Source organism: Ascaphus truei, chromosome 2, assembly GCF_040206685.1.
Source record: "Ascaphus truei isolate aAscTru1 chromosome 2, aAscTru1.hap1, whole genome shotgun sequence".
NCBI lineage: Eukaryota > Metazoa > Chordata > Amphibia > Anura > Ascaphidae > Ascaphus > Ascaphus truei.
The window spans coordinates 338,650,127-338,673,926 of record NC_134484.1 but is presented as its reverse complement, the minus strand read 5'-3'; the positions used below and the strand labels follow the sequence as shown (position 1 = coordinate 338,673,926).

General features: G+C 40.8%; 1 protein-coding gene across 1 annotated transcript in view; it reads right to left on the bottom strand.

Moving 5' to 3' along the window:
• Positions 1 to 2,414: 2,414 nt before the first annotated feature.
• KIF15 (kinesin family member 15) overlaps positions 2,415 to 23,800 on the bottom strand; it is a 69,283-nt gene continuing 47,897 nt past the window's right edge. The window contains exons 15-35 of the mRNA XM_075586705.1: positions 23,371 to 23,512; positions 22,263 to 22,404; positions 21,352 to 21,549; positions 20,806 to 20,913; positions 17,244 to 17,349; positions 16,888 to 17,053; positions 16,388 to 16,538; positions 15,376 to 15,461; positions 13,537 to 13,615; positions 11,781 to 11,867; positions 11,554 to 11,658; positions 10,935 to 11,057; positions 10,564 to 10,710; positions 9,731 to 9,826; positions 8,899 to 9,036; positions 8,573 to 8,682; positions 7,296 to 7,371; positions 6,462 to 6,499; positions 6,084 to 6,249; positions 5,390 to 5,521; positions 2,415 to 5,231 (exon numbers count right to left, since the gene is read on the bottom strand). Coding sequence (XP_075442820.1) covers positions 5,166 to 5,231; positions 5,390 to 5,521; positions 6,084 to 6,249; positions 6,462 to 6,499; positions 7,296 to 7,371; positions 8,573 to 8,682; positions 8,899 to 9,036; positions 9,731 to 9,826; positions 10,564 to 10,710; positions 10,935 to 11,057; positions 11,554 to 11,658; positions 11,781 to 11,867; positions 13,537 to 13,615; positions 15,376 to 15,461; positions 16,388 to 16,538; positions 16,888 to 17,053; positions 17,244 to 17,349; positions 20,806 to 20,913; positions 21,352 to 21,549; positions 22,263 to 22,404; positions 23,371 to 23,512 — 2,462 coding nt within the window. The 3' untranslated portion in view covers positions 2,415 to 5,165. The remainder of the gene's footprint in view (positions 5,232 to 5,389; positions 5,522 to 6,083; positions 6,250 to 6,461; positions 6,500 to 7,295; positions 7,372 to 8,572; positions 8,683 to 8,898; positions 9,037 to 9,730; positions 9,827 to 10,563; positions 10,711 to 10,934; positions 11,058 to 11,553; positions 11,659 to 11,780; positions 11,868 to 13,536; positions 13,616 to 15,375; positions 15,462 to 16,387; positions 16,539 to 16,887; positions 17,054 to 17,243; positions 17,350 to 20,805; positions 20,914 to 21,351; positions 21,550 to 22,262; positions 22,405 to 23,370; positions 23,513 to 23,800) is intronic.

Genomic DNA, 23,800 nt, shown 5'->3' with positions numbered 1-23,800 from the left:
CATAACTTTAGGTTGGAGGAAAGGAGATGTCACCAGCAACAAAGGAAAGGATTCTTTACAGTAAGGGCAGTTACAATGTGAAATTCATTACCATGGAGACTGTTGTCAGATACAATGGAGATTTAAAAAAAAAAAAAAAGTTGAACATCTTTTTAGAAAGGAAATGTATACAGGGATATACCAAATAAATAAACATGGGAAGGATGTTGATCCAGGGAGTAATCTGATTGCCAATATTTGAGTCAGGAAATAATTTATTTTCCCCCTTATAAGATATCATTAGATGATATTGTCACGGGAGACCAGCGCGTTGGACACTTTTTACCTTTCGGGTCCAATTCACTAGGAAGAACAAGGTAGTGGAATAAAATGAGGTTTATTTGGGTAAAACCCACACATACAAATGATACACAAAGAACAAGTAAGTCACACTTAACTGGGGGTCTGGGGTGAATATCTAGCCTCAACTAGGTACAGGGCGCCCACTTCGAGAAGGTTTACCCTGTGCGATTCACGTCTAGGAACACACACTACTCTTTTCGGGAGAGCCGCATTGCTTTCCCCGCTTCGTTCTCTGCTCAGAACTTGGCCGCGTCTTTAAAACTTGGTCTCGGCTAGGCAGGCTTCTGCAGCTAAAAACGAAGCCAGTTGCTTGGCTATTCACAACATGGCCACGTTGAAAAGCCCGCCAGTGCCTCACTGACCCAAGCCTCAAGATCGTCAGTTTCCATACATAGACCTCGCTGTCCTATGTTTAATATGGAAAGGAGACTGGCAACCAATCAGAGAACGGATCATAACTACCAGCCAATCAGAATGGGGGCTCATCTGGCTGTCTACGTCAGAGGGAGCGTGTCGTGCCGGCTCGAAAAGCCGGGCAAGCGGGAAATATGAACTGACCAATGGGAACTGTGCCTATGAGCAGCAGCTTCCCCCAGCCAGCCCATTGCCTCCCACTGGGAGGCTCCACCAGGTCTGGTAGATCAAGTTTCTTCCCTCAAGGAGCCCTTGTTCTCCAGACATAGTACCCCACCCTTCCCCGCTCACCAAACAGTTCCACACCTCCCGACTTCCCTTCTCCTCTTTGATCCCCGATCTCTATGCAGACATCACGGCTCCTATTTAGATTACCAGGACTGTCTGTATAGAGATGAATATACACTTAGAAACCATACTAAACTTGTGGGAACATAATACAGTACATGTGGAAGAAATGAGACTGGGATACTTGGGGCCGAAAACAAGGATTCTGGGAGGAACTTTGTAGCCCCGGTGTAATTCACTTTGCGTACCTGCAGAGCCTACCTGCTTGTCGGGTAGACTTACGGGACTACCGGTACCTTTGTTCCCCGACCCCCTACACAAGTTCCAAATATTTTACCCCAAAATCCCCCTTGAAACTCACGTTTATAACACTACAGGAAAGGTTAGAACACATGGCAGGTTTAGTATATATTCAGTGTCCTTGGCTTATGGTGCTTCTAAGCTACCAGGGACCCACAGTTTTCAGGTGTAACCAGTCGGGCTTAACCTTTATTATGAAGACTGGCTATCCCTACCGTAACATATATCTCATTGGAGTTTATGTTTGCCTTCCTTTGGATCAATATACTGTAAGAACAAATATAGGATAAAGTATCTGTCGTCAACATTTAGCATAGGTTGAACTTGGACGTCTTTTCAACTTCATCTAAGTACGGTATGTAACATGTTCGTTGTGGATGGGAGCCCATAACAAATAATGCAGTTGTGCCATTCAGGATTATGCTTGAATAACTATACAGTATACACAGATGTATTTGGTAACTTCTCTCACCCTACATTTTTTCCCCTCAGGTGTATGTATATTTGTGTTGTCAACCAATGGTTTATTTAATCACTTGTTTTTCCAGACAAAACAGAGGTATTAAGGATGCATCCATGATGGTATATTAGAGTTGAAACAAATATTTTGGCTAATGTTTCTTTTCAGTAATTATTTGTATGATTTCAGAGATAATTAATTCCTCTGTCATACGAGATATTTGCCGTTAACCATTTTGTGTATGTGGTCGTTTTATTACTGAAGTACTTGTTCTGTGGTCTATTCATGTTTACAGTACAATTATAGGCTAAGGAAAATAAACCAATACAAAAGTACTTCATATTTGATGGAAGTGTTATGATTTCCAAGTGCTTCTCTCTTTTAATGAAATTGCCCCTTCAGGGATTGATAAACCATTTAGAAAAAGCCTGTTTGGATTTATCCAACAATTACTAGCCAATTGATGCTGAACAAAATACAAGATTAAAAAGGTACACCCATGCCCATTTTCCATGTTGTATAATTTGCTCTCTTTAACCGTGTCCTTTGATAAGTCATAAATAATAATAATAATAAAAAAAAAACCTACAATAGACAGTAAGTATTGGTAGAAAAGATTTATTCACAGTCAGTGGCAAACAAAACAAACATAAGACAAACAAACAAGATATAGATTAGAAATCTGAATATTGAGCATTGAATGGTCAGTCTGTTTTGTTCAAGCATCCTCTGCATTTCATGGTGCAAGGAAAGTAAGCGCAAACCTTAATAATACATTAATAAATAAACAAAAAACAACAAATGAATATCACCAAGAGGAGATGCAGCTGGTGTGAGAGATTTCTCAATCTCTCAAAGTAACATCTGGGGGAGGACACAAAGCGCAAAAAAATTCCTCTTCAGGGTGGAAAAATCACATGGAGTCTCAAACCGATGTAGGCAGCATATGTGGGGGAAAAAGAAAAAATATAGTGCAACACAGTTTTAATTAATATAAAATACTCGAGCAAGGAGCTCCAATACACTCACATGCTTTGAAAATTCATTTTTTTTAAAGAAATTTCGATTTACCCAAAATAGACACAATTAGTGCACCTAAAGCTATTGCTTTAGAATCTAATTTTTGCCACACAACACTAAAAAATCAATCTACTTTTTCCCCACGACACGATAAGGGTAATTTTGTAGATACCTTCGAGTATTTTATATTATATTTTATTATATTATATTTATATTTTAATTAAAACTGTGTTGCACTATATTTTTTCTTCTTTTCCCCCCACATATGCTGCCTACATCGGTTGAGATTCCATGTGATTTTTCCACCCTGGAGAGGAAGTTTTTTGCGCTTTATGTCCTCCCAAGATCCTCTGCATTTCACCCTGCAGTCGTTAGGTGTTATGGCAAATCTAGAATGTGTGTCGATTCTGCTTTACCAACTATATTTATTTCCTCATTAAATAGTTGTTTGCGGGTTGTGTCATCATAAAGAATAGGAAATATGAGGTTTAAAACAAATAAGAGCACCAGAAAATCTTTAGATGGATTCGCAGGTACAATGCATATGAAGACATTTTAAGCACAACTCAAAAAGATAACAGAACATGAAATAAGGTTAACGTTCGTCACCAAGCTTAACATAACTTCTCCATCAAACACCAAAAGGAGACTTATGAAACATACATTATCTGCTGCACATACTAGTAATCTACACGGACGGGTAGCTCACCAACATTTACATTTCTACATTATTTTAGACAAACAAAACATAGTTGCCATCTGTGAGATTCTGAAAAATGGTGATTTATGTATAATTCCAGGGGTAGACAAACTGCAGGAAAACGTCACATTGAAAAATGTCTTACAAGAAAGGCAAACTAAAGAATAGACAGACTGAATTATTACACAGAACAGTTAAAAGATCACTTACAATGTTTATTTTTCAAGATATTTTTAACTTGTGTTCAATGACATACCCAGATAACAAAACATGAACATTGAAAATGTTGATAAAAATGCAATTTTATGTGTGTGTTTTTTTTTTTAAACTTGTAAAATGGTTTCATATTGATTTCAAATGTACATCAACTTTATTAATGCAATTATATTGTGGATTATTCTACAGGGAAAGACCACAAAGTTGTTGCACATTCTAGAAATCCACATGTTAACTACCTCAGTGGAATAATCTTCAATAGGAGCTAGCTGTCTAAACTTTAATATGTTAGCCCAGGGGTGCACAAAGTTTTTGACCTGCGCCCCCCCTCACCCACGACCCGGCGTCAAATGACTCAGCGAGTCACGTGAGACCCCGCAGCGCCATTTGATGCCGCGTCACCGACAACCCGGCTGGTAGCTGGTAAGGGATGTTACAGAGACCTCAAGCCTCCCCCGGCATTTCATTGAAATGCCTTGGGGAAGGGCGCGGGGCCTCTGTAACCGCTGTGCTCCCCCCAGTTTGCGCACCCCAGTATTAGCCTACCGAACATGTACAATAAATCACAGGCACTCAGTGTTTATTAAATGTATATACTTTACTTACACTACCACTGTTTTTATCCACTAAAGGCCTTTTTTCAAAGTGAAAGCAACTCTGAAAAGGTCCTTGACAAGCCCCAATGCTGTTGGTGGGACGGCTCAAAATTGATATTCTATACTTATATTGGATGTCTTATTTTGTACATGTACGGATTTGTGTTGAGCACGACACCAGTTGCTCTCAGAGTAGCTAATATTTTACAATTTATATGGTGTGCACTACTTTGGATTCCGGTGAGTGGCCATTCAGAACGGAGAACATACATACATACATATATATCTTGAAATTACTGTGTCTAACTGATGTTTGAAAATAAGCCATCACAAAATGAATTCCAGATGACGGAAAGAAGAAGAAAGATCAGATGCCCAGGTACCCGTCACTAACTGTATACAAATAATTCATTGCTATTTCAGGGCTCTCAGAATAATAGCTCAATGCACTTGTTTTACATCTCACACACACTACCAACATTTGTGCTTTATTGTATTACTAGAAGGCAGCTGTGTTGTAATAGTGTGTGGCCCTGTTACAATTCCTATGCGTTCAGCATAGAAAAAAACTAAAGGGCAAAAGCCCAATCAACCATATCAAATTTGGTTGTCGAGATACATACGACACTGGGATCTAATTATTTTTCAAGTTGCGAGTCAGCAAAGTTTTCAACATATTATGGCAGGCATCTTACTGATGTCTTCAGTGCATGATGTAATATTACTGTATTATCTGTTGCAGTACCTACAGTTGACAGATTATAATATACATATCTGTCAATATATTCTGCTTCCACAGCTGTAACGTACACATTGAAAACAAAATTGTTTAGCAGTTTTCACATTTTTTTACTTCTTTTAGGATAGTATTCTCAAGGCGCAATTTTTCTGCCTCCTGAAAAAACAAAAAAAAAGTTTATGTTAAATGAAATTTAGTGAAGAATTACTACAAGTTGTTACCAGGAGAATACCTGAAACACAGTACATAGGGCTCCAATTTACACCTTCAGGGAAATAGAAGTTAGATTACACATGTGAATACAATGGTCATACCTCAGTAAGTTTAACATTGTCTTTCTTAAGTTTCACAAGGTATTGAATCTTCTGGTTTGGGTTTTGATGGCCAAGTAATTTTCCATTTTCTTCCGCAAGAAATGCAACTTGCTTCTTTAACAAATCCAGCTCCTGCAAATCGACGCACACAAAGTCAGCTACAGAAGATAATTCATCCATTAAAAAAAGCATGTATCCCAATATTCAGAGCAGCAGTCATTAAACACAGAGCATGGAACCAAACAAAGGCTGTGGTGTCATTGTCCAGCAGTCTGGTTTAGGCGGTTGCTGCATGAAGACGATACATATTCAGCCCGTTTCGTGTTGTGTAAACTGTAAATGTTTTATTCTACTCTATTATAACGTTTATATTCAAATACATGCACCTTGAACAATCAGGATGTATTTAAATGGATTTTTAGTTATTGTAAGGCCTGTCTGCATTTTTTGCTAACTCACCAAGGGCAAGAAATAAATGCAAAGTTTGAACTATGTACCCTCAGCTTATGAAAAAACATATATGTTTCGACATGTGCGGCAATCAAGACTCAAAAAGTTGAGTATTTTATGCTTGTCAAAAGAAAAAACTGCTTATAAACTGCAGGCCATCGAGTTCTGTACACGTTGTATAGCCCACGCTGACCACTTTTGATCAACAAGTAGTTGTGCAAACCTAAAAGTGGTTACTAATTACCGTAAACATTTTATCCATTTCTTCAAAGGCTTCTTCTAGTTTTGATCTGCATTCCTCTTTTTCTTGGAAGGCCTTCGATTCTAAAGCTCTTGTCCGTTCGATTTCTTCGTTCGTCTCTATGAGGGATTTCTCTGTATTTTTAAGGGTGTTTCTTGTCTCTTCTAACCTGTGGGAGAAGAAAATTAGTAACTACTGTACGATTGTTAACACATGCACCAAACATTGTTATCCATGTACTGAGGATCCGAATACACTTATGTCTACGATATGAGAGCTAGACACCTATAATCGAGTGATATATATAGATCTCTCTCTATATAGATATGAATAAGCAATTCCCATAATCATTGCTGACAATTATTACATTGGCAAACTTACTCTGCCATCACTTTCAGCAGGTTTTCTGCAGCTTTACCCTGTGAAGAAAAGAAACAAAAAGTGCTTTATAAAAACACTGCAATGAGAAGTCCGATTCACATACAGTAACCACTGCAAGGATCACTAGGCATAGATGGGGAGTAACATGACAATGACAAAATTAAAGTGCACCATTACAGTCATTCAAGAATTGCTTTGATCAAATATAATAAAACCAAAATGTTAACTGCAAATTTCTTCAGCACTTTTTCCATTGAAGAGCACAAAGCAGCGAAGTACAGTATGTCAAACGTACAAAGCATCTCACCTCCATCCGAGCTGTGAATTCCAATACAGTTTGTTGGCAATCAATATTTCTAGAGATTGAATCGCTATAGTATAGATCAGGGGCGTGCAAAGTTTTTTTCATGCGCCCCCATGTCTCCTCTCCGGCTCACGCGCGCCCCCCCCCTCCCATCCGCACAGCTCCGGCGTCACTTGACGCTGGGTTGCCATGGAGACGCGTTGCAGGAAGGCAAGTAAAAAGTTACACAGAGGGCTTGCGCGATCCCCGGCATTTATTTGAAATGCCTTCGGGGAAGCGTGGGGCCTCTGTAACAGCCGCACACCTGGTATAGATTATACAACCAGCATTTTAATCCCCTCCAAAGTAGAATTTAAAGCAATGAAACAGAACATTCCCTAAAATGATGAAAGCAGTAAAGGAAATTACACCAACAATGACAAGATCTGATTATTACAAAGAGGAACACATGACTGACACGTGTTTTCACATAAAGATTAAAACAATTTTTTTTTTTTAAAGAGAACACCTGACAAACATTGAAACAATACCTTTTCTATTCTTTCAGAAACTTCCTTCTCTATTTCTTTCTTCAGTTCATTCATGTTGGACTGTTTCTTCTCATTGCTAAAATACATTACAGAATGTTATCACGTCTCATATTGATTTGATATACATCCTTAAAAAAAAGAAGACATAATAATAAAAAAAAAACCCAAAACAAAAACCCCCCACACGTGTGTGTATATATAGTCAGTGTGTTCATGTTTAAAATGATCGGATCATCATAGGGATAATCCGGTTCACTGTACATTATGTATGCAGGCTTGGATGTACAATATTCCAGTCATCATCCATTGTCATAAAAACAAACGTAATGATATTTAATATTTACCCATTGCAGCCCGTTTGTACTTAGTATAGGGTAATATGATGATCTTCATATAATGCATTTTTTAATGCTATCAATGTCACTGGAGAATGGGGATACACACACACACACACACACACACACACACACACACACACACACACACACACACACACACACACACACACACACACACACACACACACACACACACACACACACACACACACACACACACACACACACACACACACACACACTGTATGGCCAAAGGGCAATATAAACATGGTTTAAATATGACACACACACTACTACACTTTGCTATTAAGCTGCATTTAATAATATCTGTGCACAATATGTTAAAGCCCGCCCACCCCCCCTTAATTAAAACAAATGAAAGTAGCCCAAACAGTCTATGATAAAAACTGTAACCAATACAATAATGATTTCTCTACTAGTGTTTACAAGTGGTCTGAGGACATTAGTGACAAAGTTATTGTGTCAAAAGGAGTGCTACTAAGCGTGGCCAAATGTATACATCAAAAGACAAAAATACCCAATGCAAACATCCAATGTGACAAAATACAGTTAAATACTTCAATGTTTGTATTCTCTTAAGGGTCATTTAGTTAAACCCTTTGGCCAAAGCATTATAAGCCTGCAGCCACGTCACAGCATGACACATTTTGGAATATTCCCTTTCAACCATCTGTTGACATAACAAAATGTAACCAACCCCCCAAAAATGCAATTACTATATAGCTATAAAAAATTGCAGGTTTCCTAGAGTAGAATAGTTTTGACATGCAACCTGTATGATTTACAGACACATCCATCATATCCGCCAGTACAAAGTGTGTGGATTTTAGTTCAGAACACTAATCACTGGATTATCCATCATTAGCAGACTTCTACAGTAAGTAAACTGAATCAACAAAAGTATATCATGTATTTTACCAGGTGGTCTCTCCTTTTTTACAATATTCTAGCTGGCTTTGTAACTCCGTGCACCGTACTACCAAGTTCTGTATTTCCAGGCGCATGTTTTCTGTTTCACATAACTGGGTCTGAAACAATAGCATTGCAAACATTAGGATGCAAACATTGGCAGAAAATTACGTGAATTTGGATCATTACCTTCAATTAAACGGCTACTACAATGAGGATTTACTAAAATGGTTATTAACAAAGATATTTGATTTGTGGTCCATTAAAAGACCATATACAAAATGTGCACCTGCACTGTTTGGGTTGTAGATTTTCATAGCTTTTGAGCTACATACCTTAAGCCTGAGAATTTCATCATTTTTGCCCATTCTCTCCTCATTGAGCTCTGACACGAGAAGCTCTAAAGTAGCATTTGTGTTTTGGAGGTTTTTCAGCTCGGGCTCATACGGATTTCCTACTGGTGTTTTCGGAGTCTGCAAAGAAGAAAATCAAATCAAAAGTATATTTCTGCATCATTATAAAATAAAGGCACACTGTTGAAGATTAGAGCAATCGCTGCAAGCAAAAGATAATAGCCTATTTTAATCAGTCCAGGGAGATTCGCTTTGTATAATGTAGAGAAAAAAAAAAGTAGCAATGGAGTTATAATAAGTTTGGTCCAACATAGCAGCCGTCTCTCAGGGATCCAGCACTCGCAAGTACCACGAGTGCATGTATATCTTTTTTTGTGCATTTTGCATGTTATGAGTTGCTGATCCTACACCTTTTTAAATCCACGGATTGAACACAAGGGACATGTTTACGAAGCTACAATGGTAATTCTGTCAGCAACAATTGGAAAGGTAAAAGCACACTGGAACTTCTTGTGATATAGTATAACAAAATGTTATTTATATTGTCGGCGTGCTCACAACTGCAGCCCGTGTGCATGAAAATATCTACAGCATCATGGTGTATCATGAAGCAACTATTAAAAGCTAAATGCAGGGACTCGAATCAAAAAGGCAATGAAAACAAACGTATAAAAAGCTTTCCTTTGGGAAATGTACTCTGCCGTTTCACAAATAATGGAAAGTGACCGTTCATTAGCTCAACTTCCTGGAAGTGAAAACAATTATGCTACCAAATTATTTCTAATCGTTTGTTCTACAGATTACTAGCAGCTACCTCTGGAAACCAGACAGGAGAACCCGCAACGCCATGAGCCGGCTCTACTACTTCATGCTCAGTCTTGATCATCTCAAGTTCTTTGCTTTGCTTCAGCTAGAAAAAATAAATAAGGGAAATGTTAATTGTAAAACAAGTCGTCGTAAGAAAATACTCCACAGATTGTGTATGTATGTGTGTTAGTTAGTGTAGTTGTGTGTGTGTGTGTGTTAGTTAGTGTATGTGTGTTAGTTAGTGTATGCGTGTTAGTTAGTGTGGGTGTGTGTGTTAGTTAGTGTGGGTGTGTGTGTTAGTTAGTGTAGTTGTGTGTGTGTGGGTGTTAGTTAGTGTATGTGTGTTAGTTAGTGTGTGTGTTAGTTAGTGTATGTGTGTTAGTTAGTGTGGGTGTGTGTGTTAGTTAGTGTGGGTGTGTGTGCTAGTTAGTGTATGTGTGTAGTAAGGATTCATTGCAATGAAAAAGGTCAAAAACAGATCTAGTTTTGGGGGCAAACCAATAAAAGAAGCATTGTGTTGGGTATATTAAGCTTAAAGAAACCCAGGTAAAGAGCACATTTTGGAACATTAAACAGGGAGCAAAGGATGCAAATTCAATGAGGAAAGGGAGGGAAAATAACCAAGACTGAGCCTTGTTGCAGGTGCTGCCAGAACTACTCATTTTATACAAGGATCACAGCACTGTATTAGTTTGCCCATCGTATACACCAATGTGGCATATAGGGACCTGAAAGGTCACGAGAGGAATCGGAACTTCATAAGCCCAATGTCCTAGATAAAAAATAAAATGTATATGCTGCTTGCTCTGTACAAGTTATACGTATAGGCATATACATTACCTGTTCAGTTAGTTCTGCGATTAGCTCATCTTTCTTTACCAAATCTTCCTGGTGGGTTTGAAGCAAGGCCGTCTGGTTATTAAAAGCTTCTGTTAACTTGTCCAGCTGTTCAGTTGTATGAGCCAGCTCATCCCGCAAAAGCTCGCTCTGTTAAAAAACAATAATAAAAAGACCCCGTACAATAAAGCAAAGTTCTTTGTTCACAAAAGCAGAAATAACAGGGAGAGGCGATACATAGATGGTGGGATCTGTGTGATCAAAGTAAAAGTAAAAGAAAATGGTAATACGCGAGCCGGTGCATAATTCTCCTGGAGAGCGGTAAACCAGCCAAGCAACTAACAGTGCTAATGATTATTCATGAGAATACCTACATCAACGCTGTGAGCATACTGCTTCCTCTCCAGAGCTTCTTTCAGATTTTCAATTAGCTGCTCCTGCTTTTCTAAAGTGGTTTTGTTTTCTTCTTTTTCCGACAACAGAGAACTATACTTGTACTATTAAAAAACAAAATGAAACAAAACACGAGTGGGTTCCCATGTATAAAGACCCAACGAAAGCAGGGCAGCTTCACCCCCGTATCTGGTCTCACCATTGTTTGGGTTTTGCCGAGTGTTCCACTTTAGTAGCATGCGCTCCACCCCATAGCAAAAAACACTTTACACTACACACATACGGACAGACGCACAAACCCTCTGCCTATTTCTAGAGGAAAGCATCCCATGTGCCTTGTAGTACCCATAGCATAAAAAAAAATAAAAATAAAAATTCTAGATATGTGGAGAGAACATTTTTCTATTTTAAACTCGCGTGAATCTCAGAGCCAAGAAAACACAGGGCCCAAAACCACATTATGCCAATATGTAACATTGTGAATGTGCCACTACTGGTTTGTGGATGACAAAAGGACAGGCAAAAGGTATATACAAAGTCACCCTGCGCCATGGTTTGGGAGGCTGTATTCATTACTGTGTACAATTACAATGTACATACTGTAATATCTTCCAGCTCTCTTGTGAGGACATCTATAGACACGGTTTTGTCAATGATTGTGGTCCTCAGCACTTGAATTTGGTTTGACAGATCTGCCACAACCTCCTGTGGTTAAATTAAAAAAGTACATTTATTATAGAATTTCAACTTCTTTTAGGCATATCAACAATATACCAGTTACTAAATATCTCCTAGGGGTATTTCATTAGTGTATGTAGAACTCTTACCTTGTCTGCAGAGTTGGTTCTCTCCAGATCTGCAATAGTCTCTTTGGAAGAGGTCAAATTATGTTCAAGTCTCTGAACATCTGCAACCTAAGGATGGCGACATGTTTGTGAGCAACATGAAATGCTAATGACCAAAACGATATAATTCTTTATAAGACACAATGAAGTATAAACGATATAATTCTTTATAAGACACAATGAAGTATAAAAGTATACTTGACTATATGTCGCCTGAAAGGGCGTGTAAGTGAAACTCTGTCCTTAGCCACTTACATGCTGGATGATACAGGGTAACTCATTTCATTTTCCTGTGAACTACAGTTAATACACAACTGTAAAAGGTCAATAAGAATACAATTTAATTCAGGTACTGTACCAATGCCACCTGTCAGATTTAGCAGGGAAAGAAATTGTGAAAATAAAAGCATATTTAAAAAAAAAAAAAAAAAACCACATGTGTAACCTCCCTCCTAAAGGGTTACTAGCATTGTTAGTGTGTGTAAGGCCAGACCATGTTACCATGGGATCATGACATCACAGAGAGTATAAGGGGAGGGGAAGGTTCGAGAAACTTAGGTTCCAGGAGGTCAAGAGGAGAGGAGCGTCGGGGAGAGTAGATAAGTATGTTTATAAAGTAATAGCATACACCAGGCCCCCGTATTTATTATGTTGTAGATAGGGACAGTACCCCTGAAGTTAGGATCTCCCAAAGAAGGAATGGAGCCCTGAATAGTTAAAATGGCACGATAGAGAGGGAAAGATGGCTCTCGGGTGCCGGCGGATCAGCACTAACCGCAGACCGGATAAAATTCATCATCAGTCTTTATGGAAGTGGTAGTTCTCAAACAGGCAAAAGGTATTGGGTCAAGAAAGGAAGACACACCAGGATTCCCATAGGGGCCTAGAGTAATTGGATTAGTATCGATGATGGTTCCGGAGCAACAAGGGGGGCCGGGTCCTACATCTACGTAAAGCAACTAAGTAAATGTACCTCCGATCAAGTAATAAGAGTGGGCACTAATGGAAGAACCATATTGATGTCTGTCCGATATAAAACACAGTGCAACATTGTCATAGTGTTGTGCTTGGGGACACTAATAAATCACATTTGTACTTCAAAAGTTCCTGGCACCCATTACTCTACAATCTTACTATCTTCATCACACAGCTGCCTGAAACTAGCCCCCGAGTCAAGGTAAGCAATGTGAAGTAGCCATATTTAACACACCGATGTAATCTCGCTAGAAGACGGGCAGGGAGGGTTACACATGAATATTGGAAATTTATTTGTCTGTTTGCTATGCATTTGGACACATGTTAAGATATCGTAACCACATTTTGCTTGATGGTTCTGGAGATCAAGGAACAGGTTTTTGTCTACAATTGGACGCTATTTTTAATCAAGATCAAACTTTTAAAACTGCACCGATTTTAGCCAAATTTGGCAGGATTGTAATTAGCTGGACTGAGATTAGAAAAACCATGATTTGCACACGGTCTACATTATGTTTGATGCTCCAGAGTGGGAACTGGAAAACATGTGTATGTTTATGCGCCTGAAGGAATACCCAAAAATATAGTTTTCCCAACAACTTTAGAATACACACTTTTAATTAAGAAACTAAAAAAAATGCGCTTTATAAATGGATAATTGTTTTAGTTTTAGAATTCATAAGCAACACCGGATACTTTCAGCTCGTAAAAAAAAAAAAGCCTAAATGACAAGTGTGTGTTTTTAAGCAAAGAAAATCCATACCTGCTGCTCACACCTCGTCATCAGCTCAGAGCACTGTTTCTTGAAATGCACATTCTCATCCAATGCTTTCAAAAGCTCCCTACAATAGTGAAACCCAGTGATTTAAAAGGCGCTATAACAAACAGTACTCTTGATAAAGTGATGAATTCACATATAAAACGAAGTGTAACTGCAACAAACTCTCAACCTTCCTATAGGGAATATGTACAGATTCCCCTCGAGTAGAATGGACGCGGATGGTTGGAAGGGAGCGATGGCAGCAGGAACACCCCAAAAGATAAAATGCAAAAAGTGATTGTGCAGTATATTTGATTAAGGCGACAGAGTAAAATCTTGGCCCTATAGATTGCCTACTTACAACAAGTAAGTGGTAAAATCAGCAATGGACAGGATAGTAGGTGTGTTGTAGACCGCAGTAACAGGATCCCAAACGAAACAGGTAAGTGATGTTGTCAGCATATGGACAGGACCGCAGAAATGTGGCAGACCGCAATCACAGGATCCCAAACGACTGGAGATAGGAGTTCTTACTCGAGTGGTAAGACCACGCAAAAACAGAAAGAAACCATAGTGCAGATCAAAAAAGCATCAATTTATGGTAAAAAGGCGAGATAAGAAATGTACTTACAATAAGTACATATAAAATGTACACATAGCGTTTACTTTGAGGTTTGGCAAGCGTCGGTAGACGCGTTTCGCTGTGTAGACCACAGGTTTTCGCTCCTGAGGAAGCTGTGGTCTACACAGCGAAACGCGTAGAGCTATCTTCAAGACTCTTACAGCCTGCACAGCTGTCTAGAAGGTGAAGGTGGCGAGTTTGCGGTTTCTTGTTGCTGCTAGCCCCTGTATGCTCCGGACCGGAAGACGTCACCCTTGCGCCGGAAGTGACGTCACACGCCATTCACCGCGATCCGGCGAGGATCACAGGGAGCTGGAACAGCAAGAGGTCCATCTACCGACGCTCGCCAAACCTGAAAGTAAACGCTGTGTGTACATTTTATATGTACTTATTGTAAGTACATTTCTTATCTCGCCTTTTTACCATAAATTGATGCTTTTTTGATCTGCACTATGGTTTCTTTCTGTTTTTGCGTGGTCTTACCACTCTAGTAAGAACTCCTATCTCCAGTCGTTTGGGATCCTGTGATTGCGGTCTGCCACATTTCTGCGGTCCTGTCCATATGCTGACAACATCACTTACCTGTTTCGTTTGGGATCCTGTTACTGCGGTCTACAACACACCTACTATCCTGTCCATTGCTGATTTTACCACTTACTTGTTGTAAGTAGGCAATCTATAGGGCCAAGATTTTACTCTGTCGCCTTAATCAAATATACTGCACAATCACTTTTTGCATTTTATCTTTTGTGGTGTTCCTGCTGCCATCGCTCCCTTCCAACCATCCCTACAAAACAGAAGTATACATCACCCGTGAGACAAAAACAAGCTGCACACCAAAATGCCAGGGTCTGAGCAGAATTCATATATTGGAACCAGTTCGATTTCAAATTGGAAGTGTTTGTCTCTCCCTTATTTTTGAACAGTTACATGTGCAATCTAGTCTCAAATCACATTACTAATGGTTATTATAGCACCCACACGCTTTTTCTCTCTCCGTATTCTGCTTGATACAAGAAGTCTGTGTTGTTTTTTGTTGCTAGAAACGGTAAGGAATAATCATGTCCCTGCCAGAAACTTGTAGAAATGCCGTTCCTCTTTAGAAATACTAGGATTAGAAACGTGCCTCTCAATGATAGAGTTTCACCGTTTCAGCCTTTTCTATTTATTTTTTTAAGTATTCACAAAAACGGTAATGGTTTTTAAAGCGGTTGACTTACTTGGAATTGTTCTCTTTGTCTTCCTCCAGTTGAGATGCCAGCCTTTGTCTGCGTTCTTTTTCGGTTTCTAGAAACTCCAAAAGATTCTTTTCCAAAAGAGATTAGTAGAAGAATGTTGGCATTACAAAAATGTGAGACATAGTACTATACATTCGTTTGAAAACACATGGATGTGGAAAATAAATATGATACAACATGAAGGATTGACATTGTAGCGACCATGCTCATGTCAAACACTTTGAATTGAGGGATCCATGGTCTTTCATGTTGAGGTTGGATTAGTGACTTACAAGCTTCAAAACAGCATTTAAAATAAAAAATACATTGATTGAAACAGCAGAAGACATGGACGTTTCTCTCAAACTTATCCAGAAACAATTGATGAATTTTCAAAAATGAATATTTTTCAAAAATTTTTTTTTTATAGTGACCAAATTTATTTTCGTTTTTTTTTTGCCCCATTTCTTTGTAGGTTGCATTTTATGGAATAAATGAAGGGTCACCTCAGGGTCTTGTTGGTAATAACAAAAAATGTGCAATTTGTCATGGTCATTCATTTATGTGTCAAATGGACACAGTTGTCCTATTAGGGACAGTGAAGCCGCACCAAAATATACATAGCTACGCAATGGCGATAATGGCAAACTAGCAATAGATTTCAAATGATAAAACTGAACAAGGAATATTTTGGTATCTCAGATGATGAATATCTCCGATAAAAGCTGCAAATGAATGAGTTTGCATACTGCAATTTCTATGGACAAAAGTAGTACAGTACTTCGTCATTTATGGTTACCCTTGGAAATGAAATGGCTGGTACCTAAAAGGAAATACCTCATCAGAATTGCTATTTTGGGGAAAATCTAACATAAAAAAAAAAAAAAAAAAAATTTTTTTTTTTAACTTAAAATGGGTTACAGATTCAGTGACACTCCTCTGCTTCCAAAGTGTATTGCAACACAGACAATCCTAGGATCATATTGTTAAGAGGATCCACAAGAAATGCTCTTACGCCAAGTTCAGCTTTCAGAGCCTCGTTTTCATGCTTGCGGTCAGAGAGCTGCTGCTTTAATTGGTCAGACTCAAATTTCATCACTTCTTCCAGGTTATCATGGGCATCCTGAAGGGATCTTTTCTCCTCCAATATGGTTTCATGCTCTAACCTTTAATTTAGGATTGAAGAAATAATCTAGTTAACGTGTTCAGTACCTTTGGAATCTATGATGCCAGAGTCAATAAGACACCCAGCCCCACACACACCACACACACACACACACTAATCAATAAGACTTCTTCTGGTGCTGGAAGACACCTTCTGGCCCAGTCACTTGAAAGACCCTTCCCCAGCCAGGTATAGTAATGAAATACCGCTGATTAGTAAATGTCCCCATACACGCTAGGTTGGGAGATATACAGAGACAGTAAGAAGATGTGGGAGAGCATTGGGGATAGGAATGCATAGCACAGAAGTGAAGTACCAAAGACCAGCAGGTAGAAGAGGTGAAGGAATACCTGACATTATCCAGCTGCAGCTGCACCTTCATGTGTCTGTCAGATAGCTGGTTCAGCTCCTTCTCTTGTTTGTCTCTGAACAAGCTGTATTCGGATTTCACTGCACTGAGCTCCTTGTCTGCAGACTGAAGCACTACTCTGAGGTCATGGACTTCACTCTTCAACACTGAAATCACACACATCACATGAAACACCGGTGAACTACTGTACTGCAACGTAAAATGGGAATTAAATGAAAATCGTCTTTCACAACAGTGTGTGGCAATCTTGAAAGTTGCGTATGATGAAGACCCATCGTGTCCACCATAGAATATAGGTTTGTTTGCATTCTGGCACATGGTCTCACAAAAGCTTACCATTATCGTTGCCTTTAGTGTCTAGAAGTTGCTTTTCAAAAGATTTAATCTGAGCAAGCAGCTCCTGCTGCTCCGTGCTCCAGCTGGCTCTTTCGGAGGAGAAAAGCTTTTGGAAAAAGAATATACAGTAGGTAAAACAGGCTCAGGTTGTCTGCTGTATTTTACGCTTTCCTTTTAAATAGGAGGAGGAGGGAGAGAGAGAGGGGCAATGCTCACAAATTGAGACAAAAATAGTTGATTCACAATTGATCAAAAGCAACATGTTCAATCTCACATGATATATATATATATGTCCCCATAGTTATTAATAACACACACACACACACACACACACACACACACACACACACACACACACACACACACACACACTGCATTCTCTTGCATTCCCAGTAAAATCAACCCCACACTGATGAGACCCATCAAGGTCGAAACAGCTGTCTGTGGGTGGTTTTCTGGGTATGCACCTTAACCCTGGCTGTGCTCAAAGCTGTGACCATGCAGCAAGCTTAAGCCTATAGGGAACCATGTTAAAAATGGTTATTGAGGCAAAAAGTGACACTGTGTGCTCATTTGCATGACATTTCACAGAATCCCTTGCTGCAGTGGAAGTGCTGTATGCTGGGTGATAATGGGGAAAGGCGGGGTTGCAGACCTGCCTAAGACATGCAGATGAGCATACAGCTATATTTGCATATCTTATACTATATAATTGAAAGCACTGTATGCCTGCCTGCCTGGATGTCCGGTGTCCCTAGGGGAAATCTCATTGGTCCCTTGGCCCGCCCCCGCACACCTCTCATTGGCCTGAGGCGGAGTGACGGGCCAAAGGACACACAGGGACACACAGGGACACACACACACACACACACACAGGGACACACGGACACGGACGGGGACACACACACACAATCCCCTCCCGGTGCCCCTCACTCTCCCCCGTCAGCTGGGCCGCAGCTCAACTTCCACACCCCCCCCCACCCTCCCTGTGCCCGAACTTACCCGGAGTCCCGTGTACACACACACACACACACACATTCCCAACCCCCCCCAAGCTCACACCCCCCACCCCCCCAAGCTCACACCCCGGCGCCGCTACAGTCAGCGGGGGAGCGGAGCGAGCGCCCGGGACACACGCGGGGGAGCGGCCACAACACGCGGCCTCCCGCCTCACATCCACGTGGGAGCGGCCGGATGAGTGAGGCAGCGGCAGGATGAGTGAGGCAGCGGCAGGATGAGTGAGGCAGCGGCAGGATGAGTGAGGCAGCGGCAGGATGAGTGAGGCAGCGGCAGGATGAGTGAGGCAGCGGCAGGACGGGTGAGCTCCCCCCCCCTCCACATGCTACGTGCTGCTCTTGCCCCTCCGGTCCCGGCTCCCCCCTGTCACCGCGTGACAGGCCGCGGGACAGGAGATGTGAGGGGGGATGCCCCTCCGGTCCCGGCTCCCCCCTGTCACCGCGTGACAGGCCGCGGGACGTGAGATGGGTGGGGGGATGCCCCTCCGGTCCCGGCTCCCCCCTGTCGCCGCGGGACGTGAGATGGGAGGGGGGATGCCCCTCCGGTCCCCGCTTCACCTTCTCCCCACCGTTATCCCCGCTGCCTGCGCAGGAGGAGGGGGGGGGGGGGGGAGCGGGTGTTGGTGCTGGTGTGTGTAATTGTGTGAGACTGTGTGTAAGTGTCTGTGACTGTGTGTGACAGTGTGTGTAAGTGTTTCACAGTGTGAGAGTGTGTGAGTGTGTGTAAGTCTGTGTAAGTGTCTATGACTGTGTGAAACTGTTTGAAACTGTGAAAGTGTGTGTAAGTGTGTGTGACTGTGTGCGAGTGTGTGTAACTGTCTGTGATTGTCTGTAACTGTGTGTGTGTGTGTGTGTGTGTGTGGTGCACTGTGCAGTGTGAGCAATGAGCAGTGTGTCAGTGTGTGCAGTATGAGCAATGACCACTGTGTGTGCAGTGTGCAGTGTGTGTCAGTGTAAGCAGTGTGTGCAGTGTGAGCAATGAGCAGTGTGTGTGCACTGTGTGCAGTGTGAGCAATGAGCAGTGTGTCAGTGTGTGCAGTGTGACCATTGAGCAGTGTGTGTGCAGTATGCAGTGTGTGTCAGTGTGTGCAGTGTGTCAGTGTGAGCAATGAGCTGTGTATGTGTGTGTGTGCAGTGTGAGCAGTGTGCGTCACTGTGAGCTGTGTGTGCGCAGTGTGCGTCAGTGCGACCAATGAGCAGTGTGTGTGCAGTGTGTGTGTGCAGTGTGAACAATGAGTAGTGTGTGTCAGTGTGAGCACGGTTCACATCCCGGGCAACGCCGGGTCTCTCAGCTAGTGTGTGTGTGTATATATATATATATATATATATATATATATATATATATATATATATATATATATATATATATATATATATAAACACGGTCTTTTAGGGTAGGTTAAATGACGAGGCGTAACATGCTGTTCCTTAGAACAGGCTACTGCCTGGTTTATTCAGTCCCAGCCACTGAGACTGCCACACTGAATACAAAAGAAAACATAAGCAAAACAAAACCCTGCTCACCTGAGCAATAACTTAACTAAGGTTCACCCTGACTGGGGTTGGGCGGCTTATCCGCTTCCAACAAACAAAAATAAGGAACTTTGCAATTTGAGAAAGGAACAAAATGATTTAACCTGTTTGGGGAGAGTCTTTTCCCCTCTCTGCTTCCAGCAGCCTTCCTGCCTCCAGTCTCTTGGGGAGAGGAACCAGGAAATCAGCCTTAAATACCTGATTTCTAACTAGCAGTACAGGTGACAGAAATCAGGCAGCAGACAATCTCTGGTCTGGATGCCTCATCCCTCAGTTCCAGCACTTGCCAAACTGTGGGATGGAGTGCATGCATTCTGAGGCTGCACTTTGCAGCCTAAACAGGATAGAAACTGTTCAGTATCCTGGGAGCCCTATATATGGAATTTATTACCATACCCTGGTTTCTGTCACAATATTATATATATATATATATATATATATATATATATATGTGCAAAAAAAAGGGGAAACACTGCTGCGCTAGCTGGAATACCAAACAACAAGCGTGATATAAATAATAATAATATACAGAGGAATAACTAATACCTAATTGTACAAAGTAGCTGCTAAGGATAAAACATAAATAAACATACTATACAGACAAGTGGGAAGGAAAGTGTGAATGGATGAGGGAAGGGAGGAAGTCGCATGTCGCGACGAAACGCGTAGGGAAGGAGCTAGCATTGGACTTTAACACAATACTCATATTTTGAGTCATTCAGTATCTATATATGGAATTTATTACCATCCCCTGGTTTCTGTCACAATATATATATATATATATATATATACATACACACATACACACACACACACACACACACACACACACACATATACACACACACATATACACACACACATATACACACACACATATACACACACACGTTAAGCCCCCATAAGGTGTATGCATTCCACCAAGGAGTATAAAATGACAGTGACCCTTGTCACTGATTAATGATGCATGCTGCATGCTGCCAACACTGGGCAGTGCGATCCTTTCCCCTCACCTCTTGCATTTGAGCAGAGTGGTGCTTCAGCTTGTCGGCCTGCTGCTGAAGCTTCATGTTTTTACTTTCCTCCGCGTCTATCTTCGCTTGGGAAGCGGTCACTTGCTCCTAAACACACAGACCGCAACTTGTAAGGTCAACAGACTCGATTTAGTTTTTGTTTATACAAAAAGAAGAAAAGAAAAGGTTGGCTGTGTGGTTTCATAGAGGTGCGTGAGAGTGTTTAATACATTTCAATGAGTGCCTCCTCGCCTCCCCAAATAACCACAGCTTCTGACCAATCTTTACCCACCTCTAACAAAGAAAAAGAAATGGATCACCACTATAGGAAAGCACTAAAATTCCTGCGATAACAATTTTAAGTCAGATCATTATTAAGAAATGAGTGGGCTTGTTAATGTGTAGTGTAAGTGTATACAACGGTTTAGGGAGAAAAGGAAAGAAAGTAGGCAAATTCCCAGCCGAATGCCACATGAAGAAAAAAGACCCACTAGAGAAGAGCTGCCTGGCTCCAGCAAAGCCCCAGACTTGGCGGCGAGAAGCTACCTGCACTAGTCGGAGCTCCTCGGCAATCGCTTCGTAGGCTTGTTCGCTCATCTCAGGAGGAATGGGCTCACTAAATAGATCGTCCAGTTGCTCGCCAGATGTGGGTGTGCCCATAAAACCGTTCTGCAGGACATCTGGACTGAGGTGAGGCACAAAACGAGACCTCAGGTTGTACGCCTTTGTTGGAGTCGTCATATTCTGGTTAGAAAGCATCAGCAAAAGGAAATGCAGTCAGCATGACGCAAGGAAAGTTGATGGACTGGGCTGTGCTACTTTTAAAACATTAGCCCATTACTACCTTGAAACCCCAACGACATCTGTAGAGACTGCAAGGCTTCCGTGCCTATATGTTTAGTGCTATCAAATATATCTCAGGTTAGGACATAAATGTTAAACCCAGTGTTACACGAGTGAGACGATCTTATTGGTTTACTTAATTTATAATCCATCTATATATTTGAGACAATTATAGATTTACGCTCACTCACCAGTGCTTGGACTTCCTAAGCAGTGACAACAATTGGCTTTCTTTGTATTTGCTAATAATTAGTGACTTACATTGTTTTACAGAGGTACACTAGATTTCTACATTGCTTCGCAAATGTAAGTGAAATAAATCCAGCATTAGAACAGCTCAGATTCTGCTTAGCAACCTCCAATGATATGCTAGTTTTAATATTAAATCATGATAGGACTGATTTTCTAAGTTTTAATGTAAGCTCTGACATTTCAGACAATAAATCAAAATCACATGCTAATTACATGCATACTTTTGCATGATCTAAATAAGACATCAATTTGACATGTTAATGCATTTCTAAAACGGGCATCTTTTTCTGTGGATATTAAAGTTTTTTTTTAAAGTGAGAATATCAAGCATTTCGCTCGCTCTACTCTTAAGGGTTAGTTACCTTTATGGTCTCTGCGTGCATTTTGTTCAGCTGTGAGACTTCATGTCGTTTATGAGCTTTTATTGCCTCCAAAATCTTTTCAAGGTGCTGGTTGGCCTTTAGCAAGGATTGAAGCTCTGATTCCTGTTCAACGTGCTTCTTCCTAAACAAACATACCATACATTTGAGGTTATGGTATCCCATCAGAATGCTTTTTTAGGCATAATTTCTGAAGCTTTGTTTCCAGTGCTGCTACCTGCTGACTGTATATCGATTACAGACCCTCTAAATATCAGGTCAAGTGGACACTATAATTAGTGACTTCATCACAATCTACAGAAGACATATGAATAGTTTGCAAGTGAACTCCCTGTTGCCATTTCCTAAACCAATATTTTTCAACCGGGGTTCCCCGCAATTTTCAGGTTATTTGAAAATTGTACCAAATACAGAAGAATTTACAATGCATCAGATCTCAGACTCGCTGTTAGAGAGGGTTGGGGTTCGTTACAATTCACCGGATCTCAGACTCGCTGTTAGAGAGGGTTGGGGTTCCTTACAATGCACCGGATCTCAGACTCGCTGTTAGAGAGGGTTGGGGTTCCTTACAATGCACCTGATCTCAGACTCGCTGTTAGAGAGGGTTGGGGTTCGTTACAATGCACCGGATCTCAGACTCGCTGTTAGAGAGGGTTGGGGTTCGTTACAATGCACCGGATCTCAGACTCGCTGTTAGAGAGGGTTGGGGTTCGTTACAATGCACCGGATCTCAGACTCGCTGTTAGAGAGGGTTGGGGTTCGTTACAATGCACCGGATCTCAGACTCGCTGTTAGAGAGAGTTTGGATTACTCAGAATTTAATCTAATTATAGGGTTCTTTAACCAACAAAAAGTTGAAAACCCTGTCCTAAACAAAAGCGGAAATATGAAACCACATCCAGCGCTGGAAGACACCAGGCTCATTGACCTGAATAAGCTGTAAGAGGTCGTCCAGAGCCGAAAAGGTATCCTATTAGAAGAAGGCTGCTCAGTAAGATCTTTAAGTTATTTTTTTTTTTTAAGATTAATGTTTCTAACACTGATGAGTATTATTCTAGAGAACTCTTGTAAAACCTCCCACTGTACTAACTTTGTTAGTTCTTTGAACTCTTCGTATTCTTGCTTTGATGTTTCCAGCTCACTTTGAAGTTGTATCAGCCGCTCCCTCATTCTTTCCACCGACACCAGAGAGTTGCTGTCCGAAGAGATTGGAGTGGAGTGCATAAATGGAACTGATGGGAGTGAAAAAATATATACAAAATAAAATGGATTGTCCATATCCAGATTAAATCATTTTAAAAAGCCTGGTCGCAGGATTACGCACGGTTATTTCCCCATTTACGGATTTTAATTTTACTGTTACATTAAGTTCATAGACACCTCTAAAAAGGAGTAGCCTTACATTCTAAGTATATGCATTGATGGATGCTTTAACACAATTATATATTTGGAAATCTGGGGATTTCAGCTGTACAAAAGAAAATACAAGTATAAATAGTGTGTACATACAAGGCTGTCTC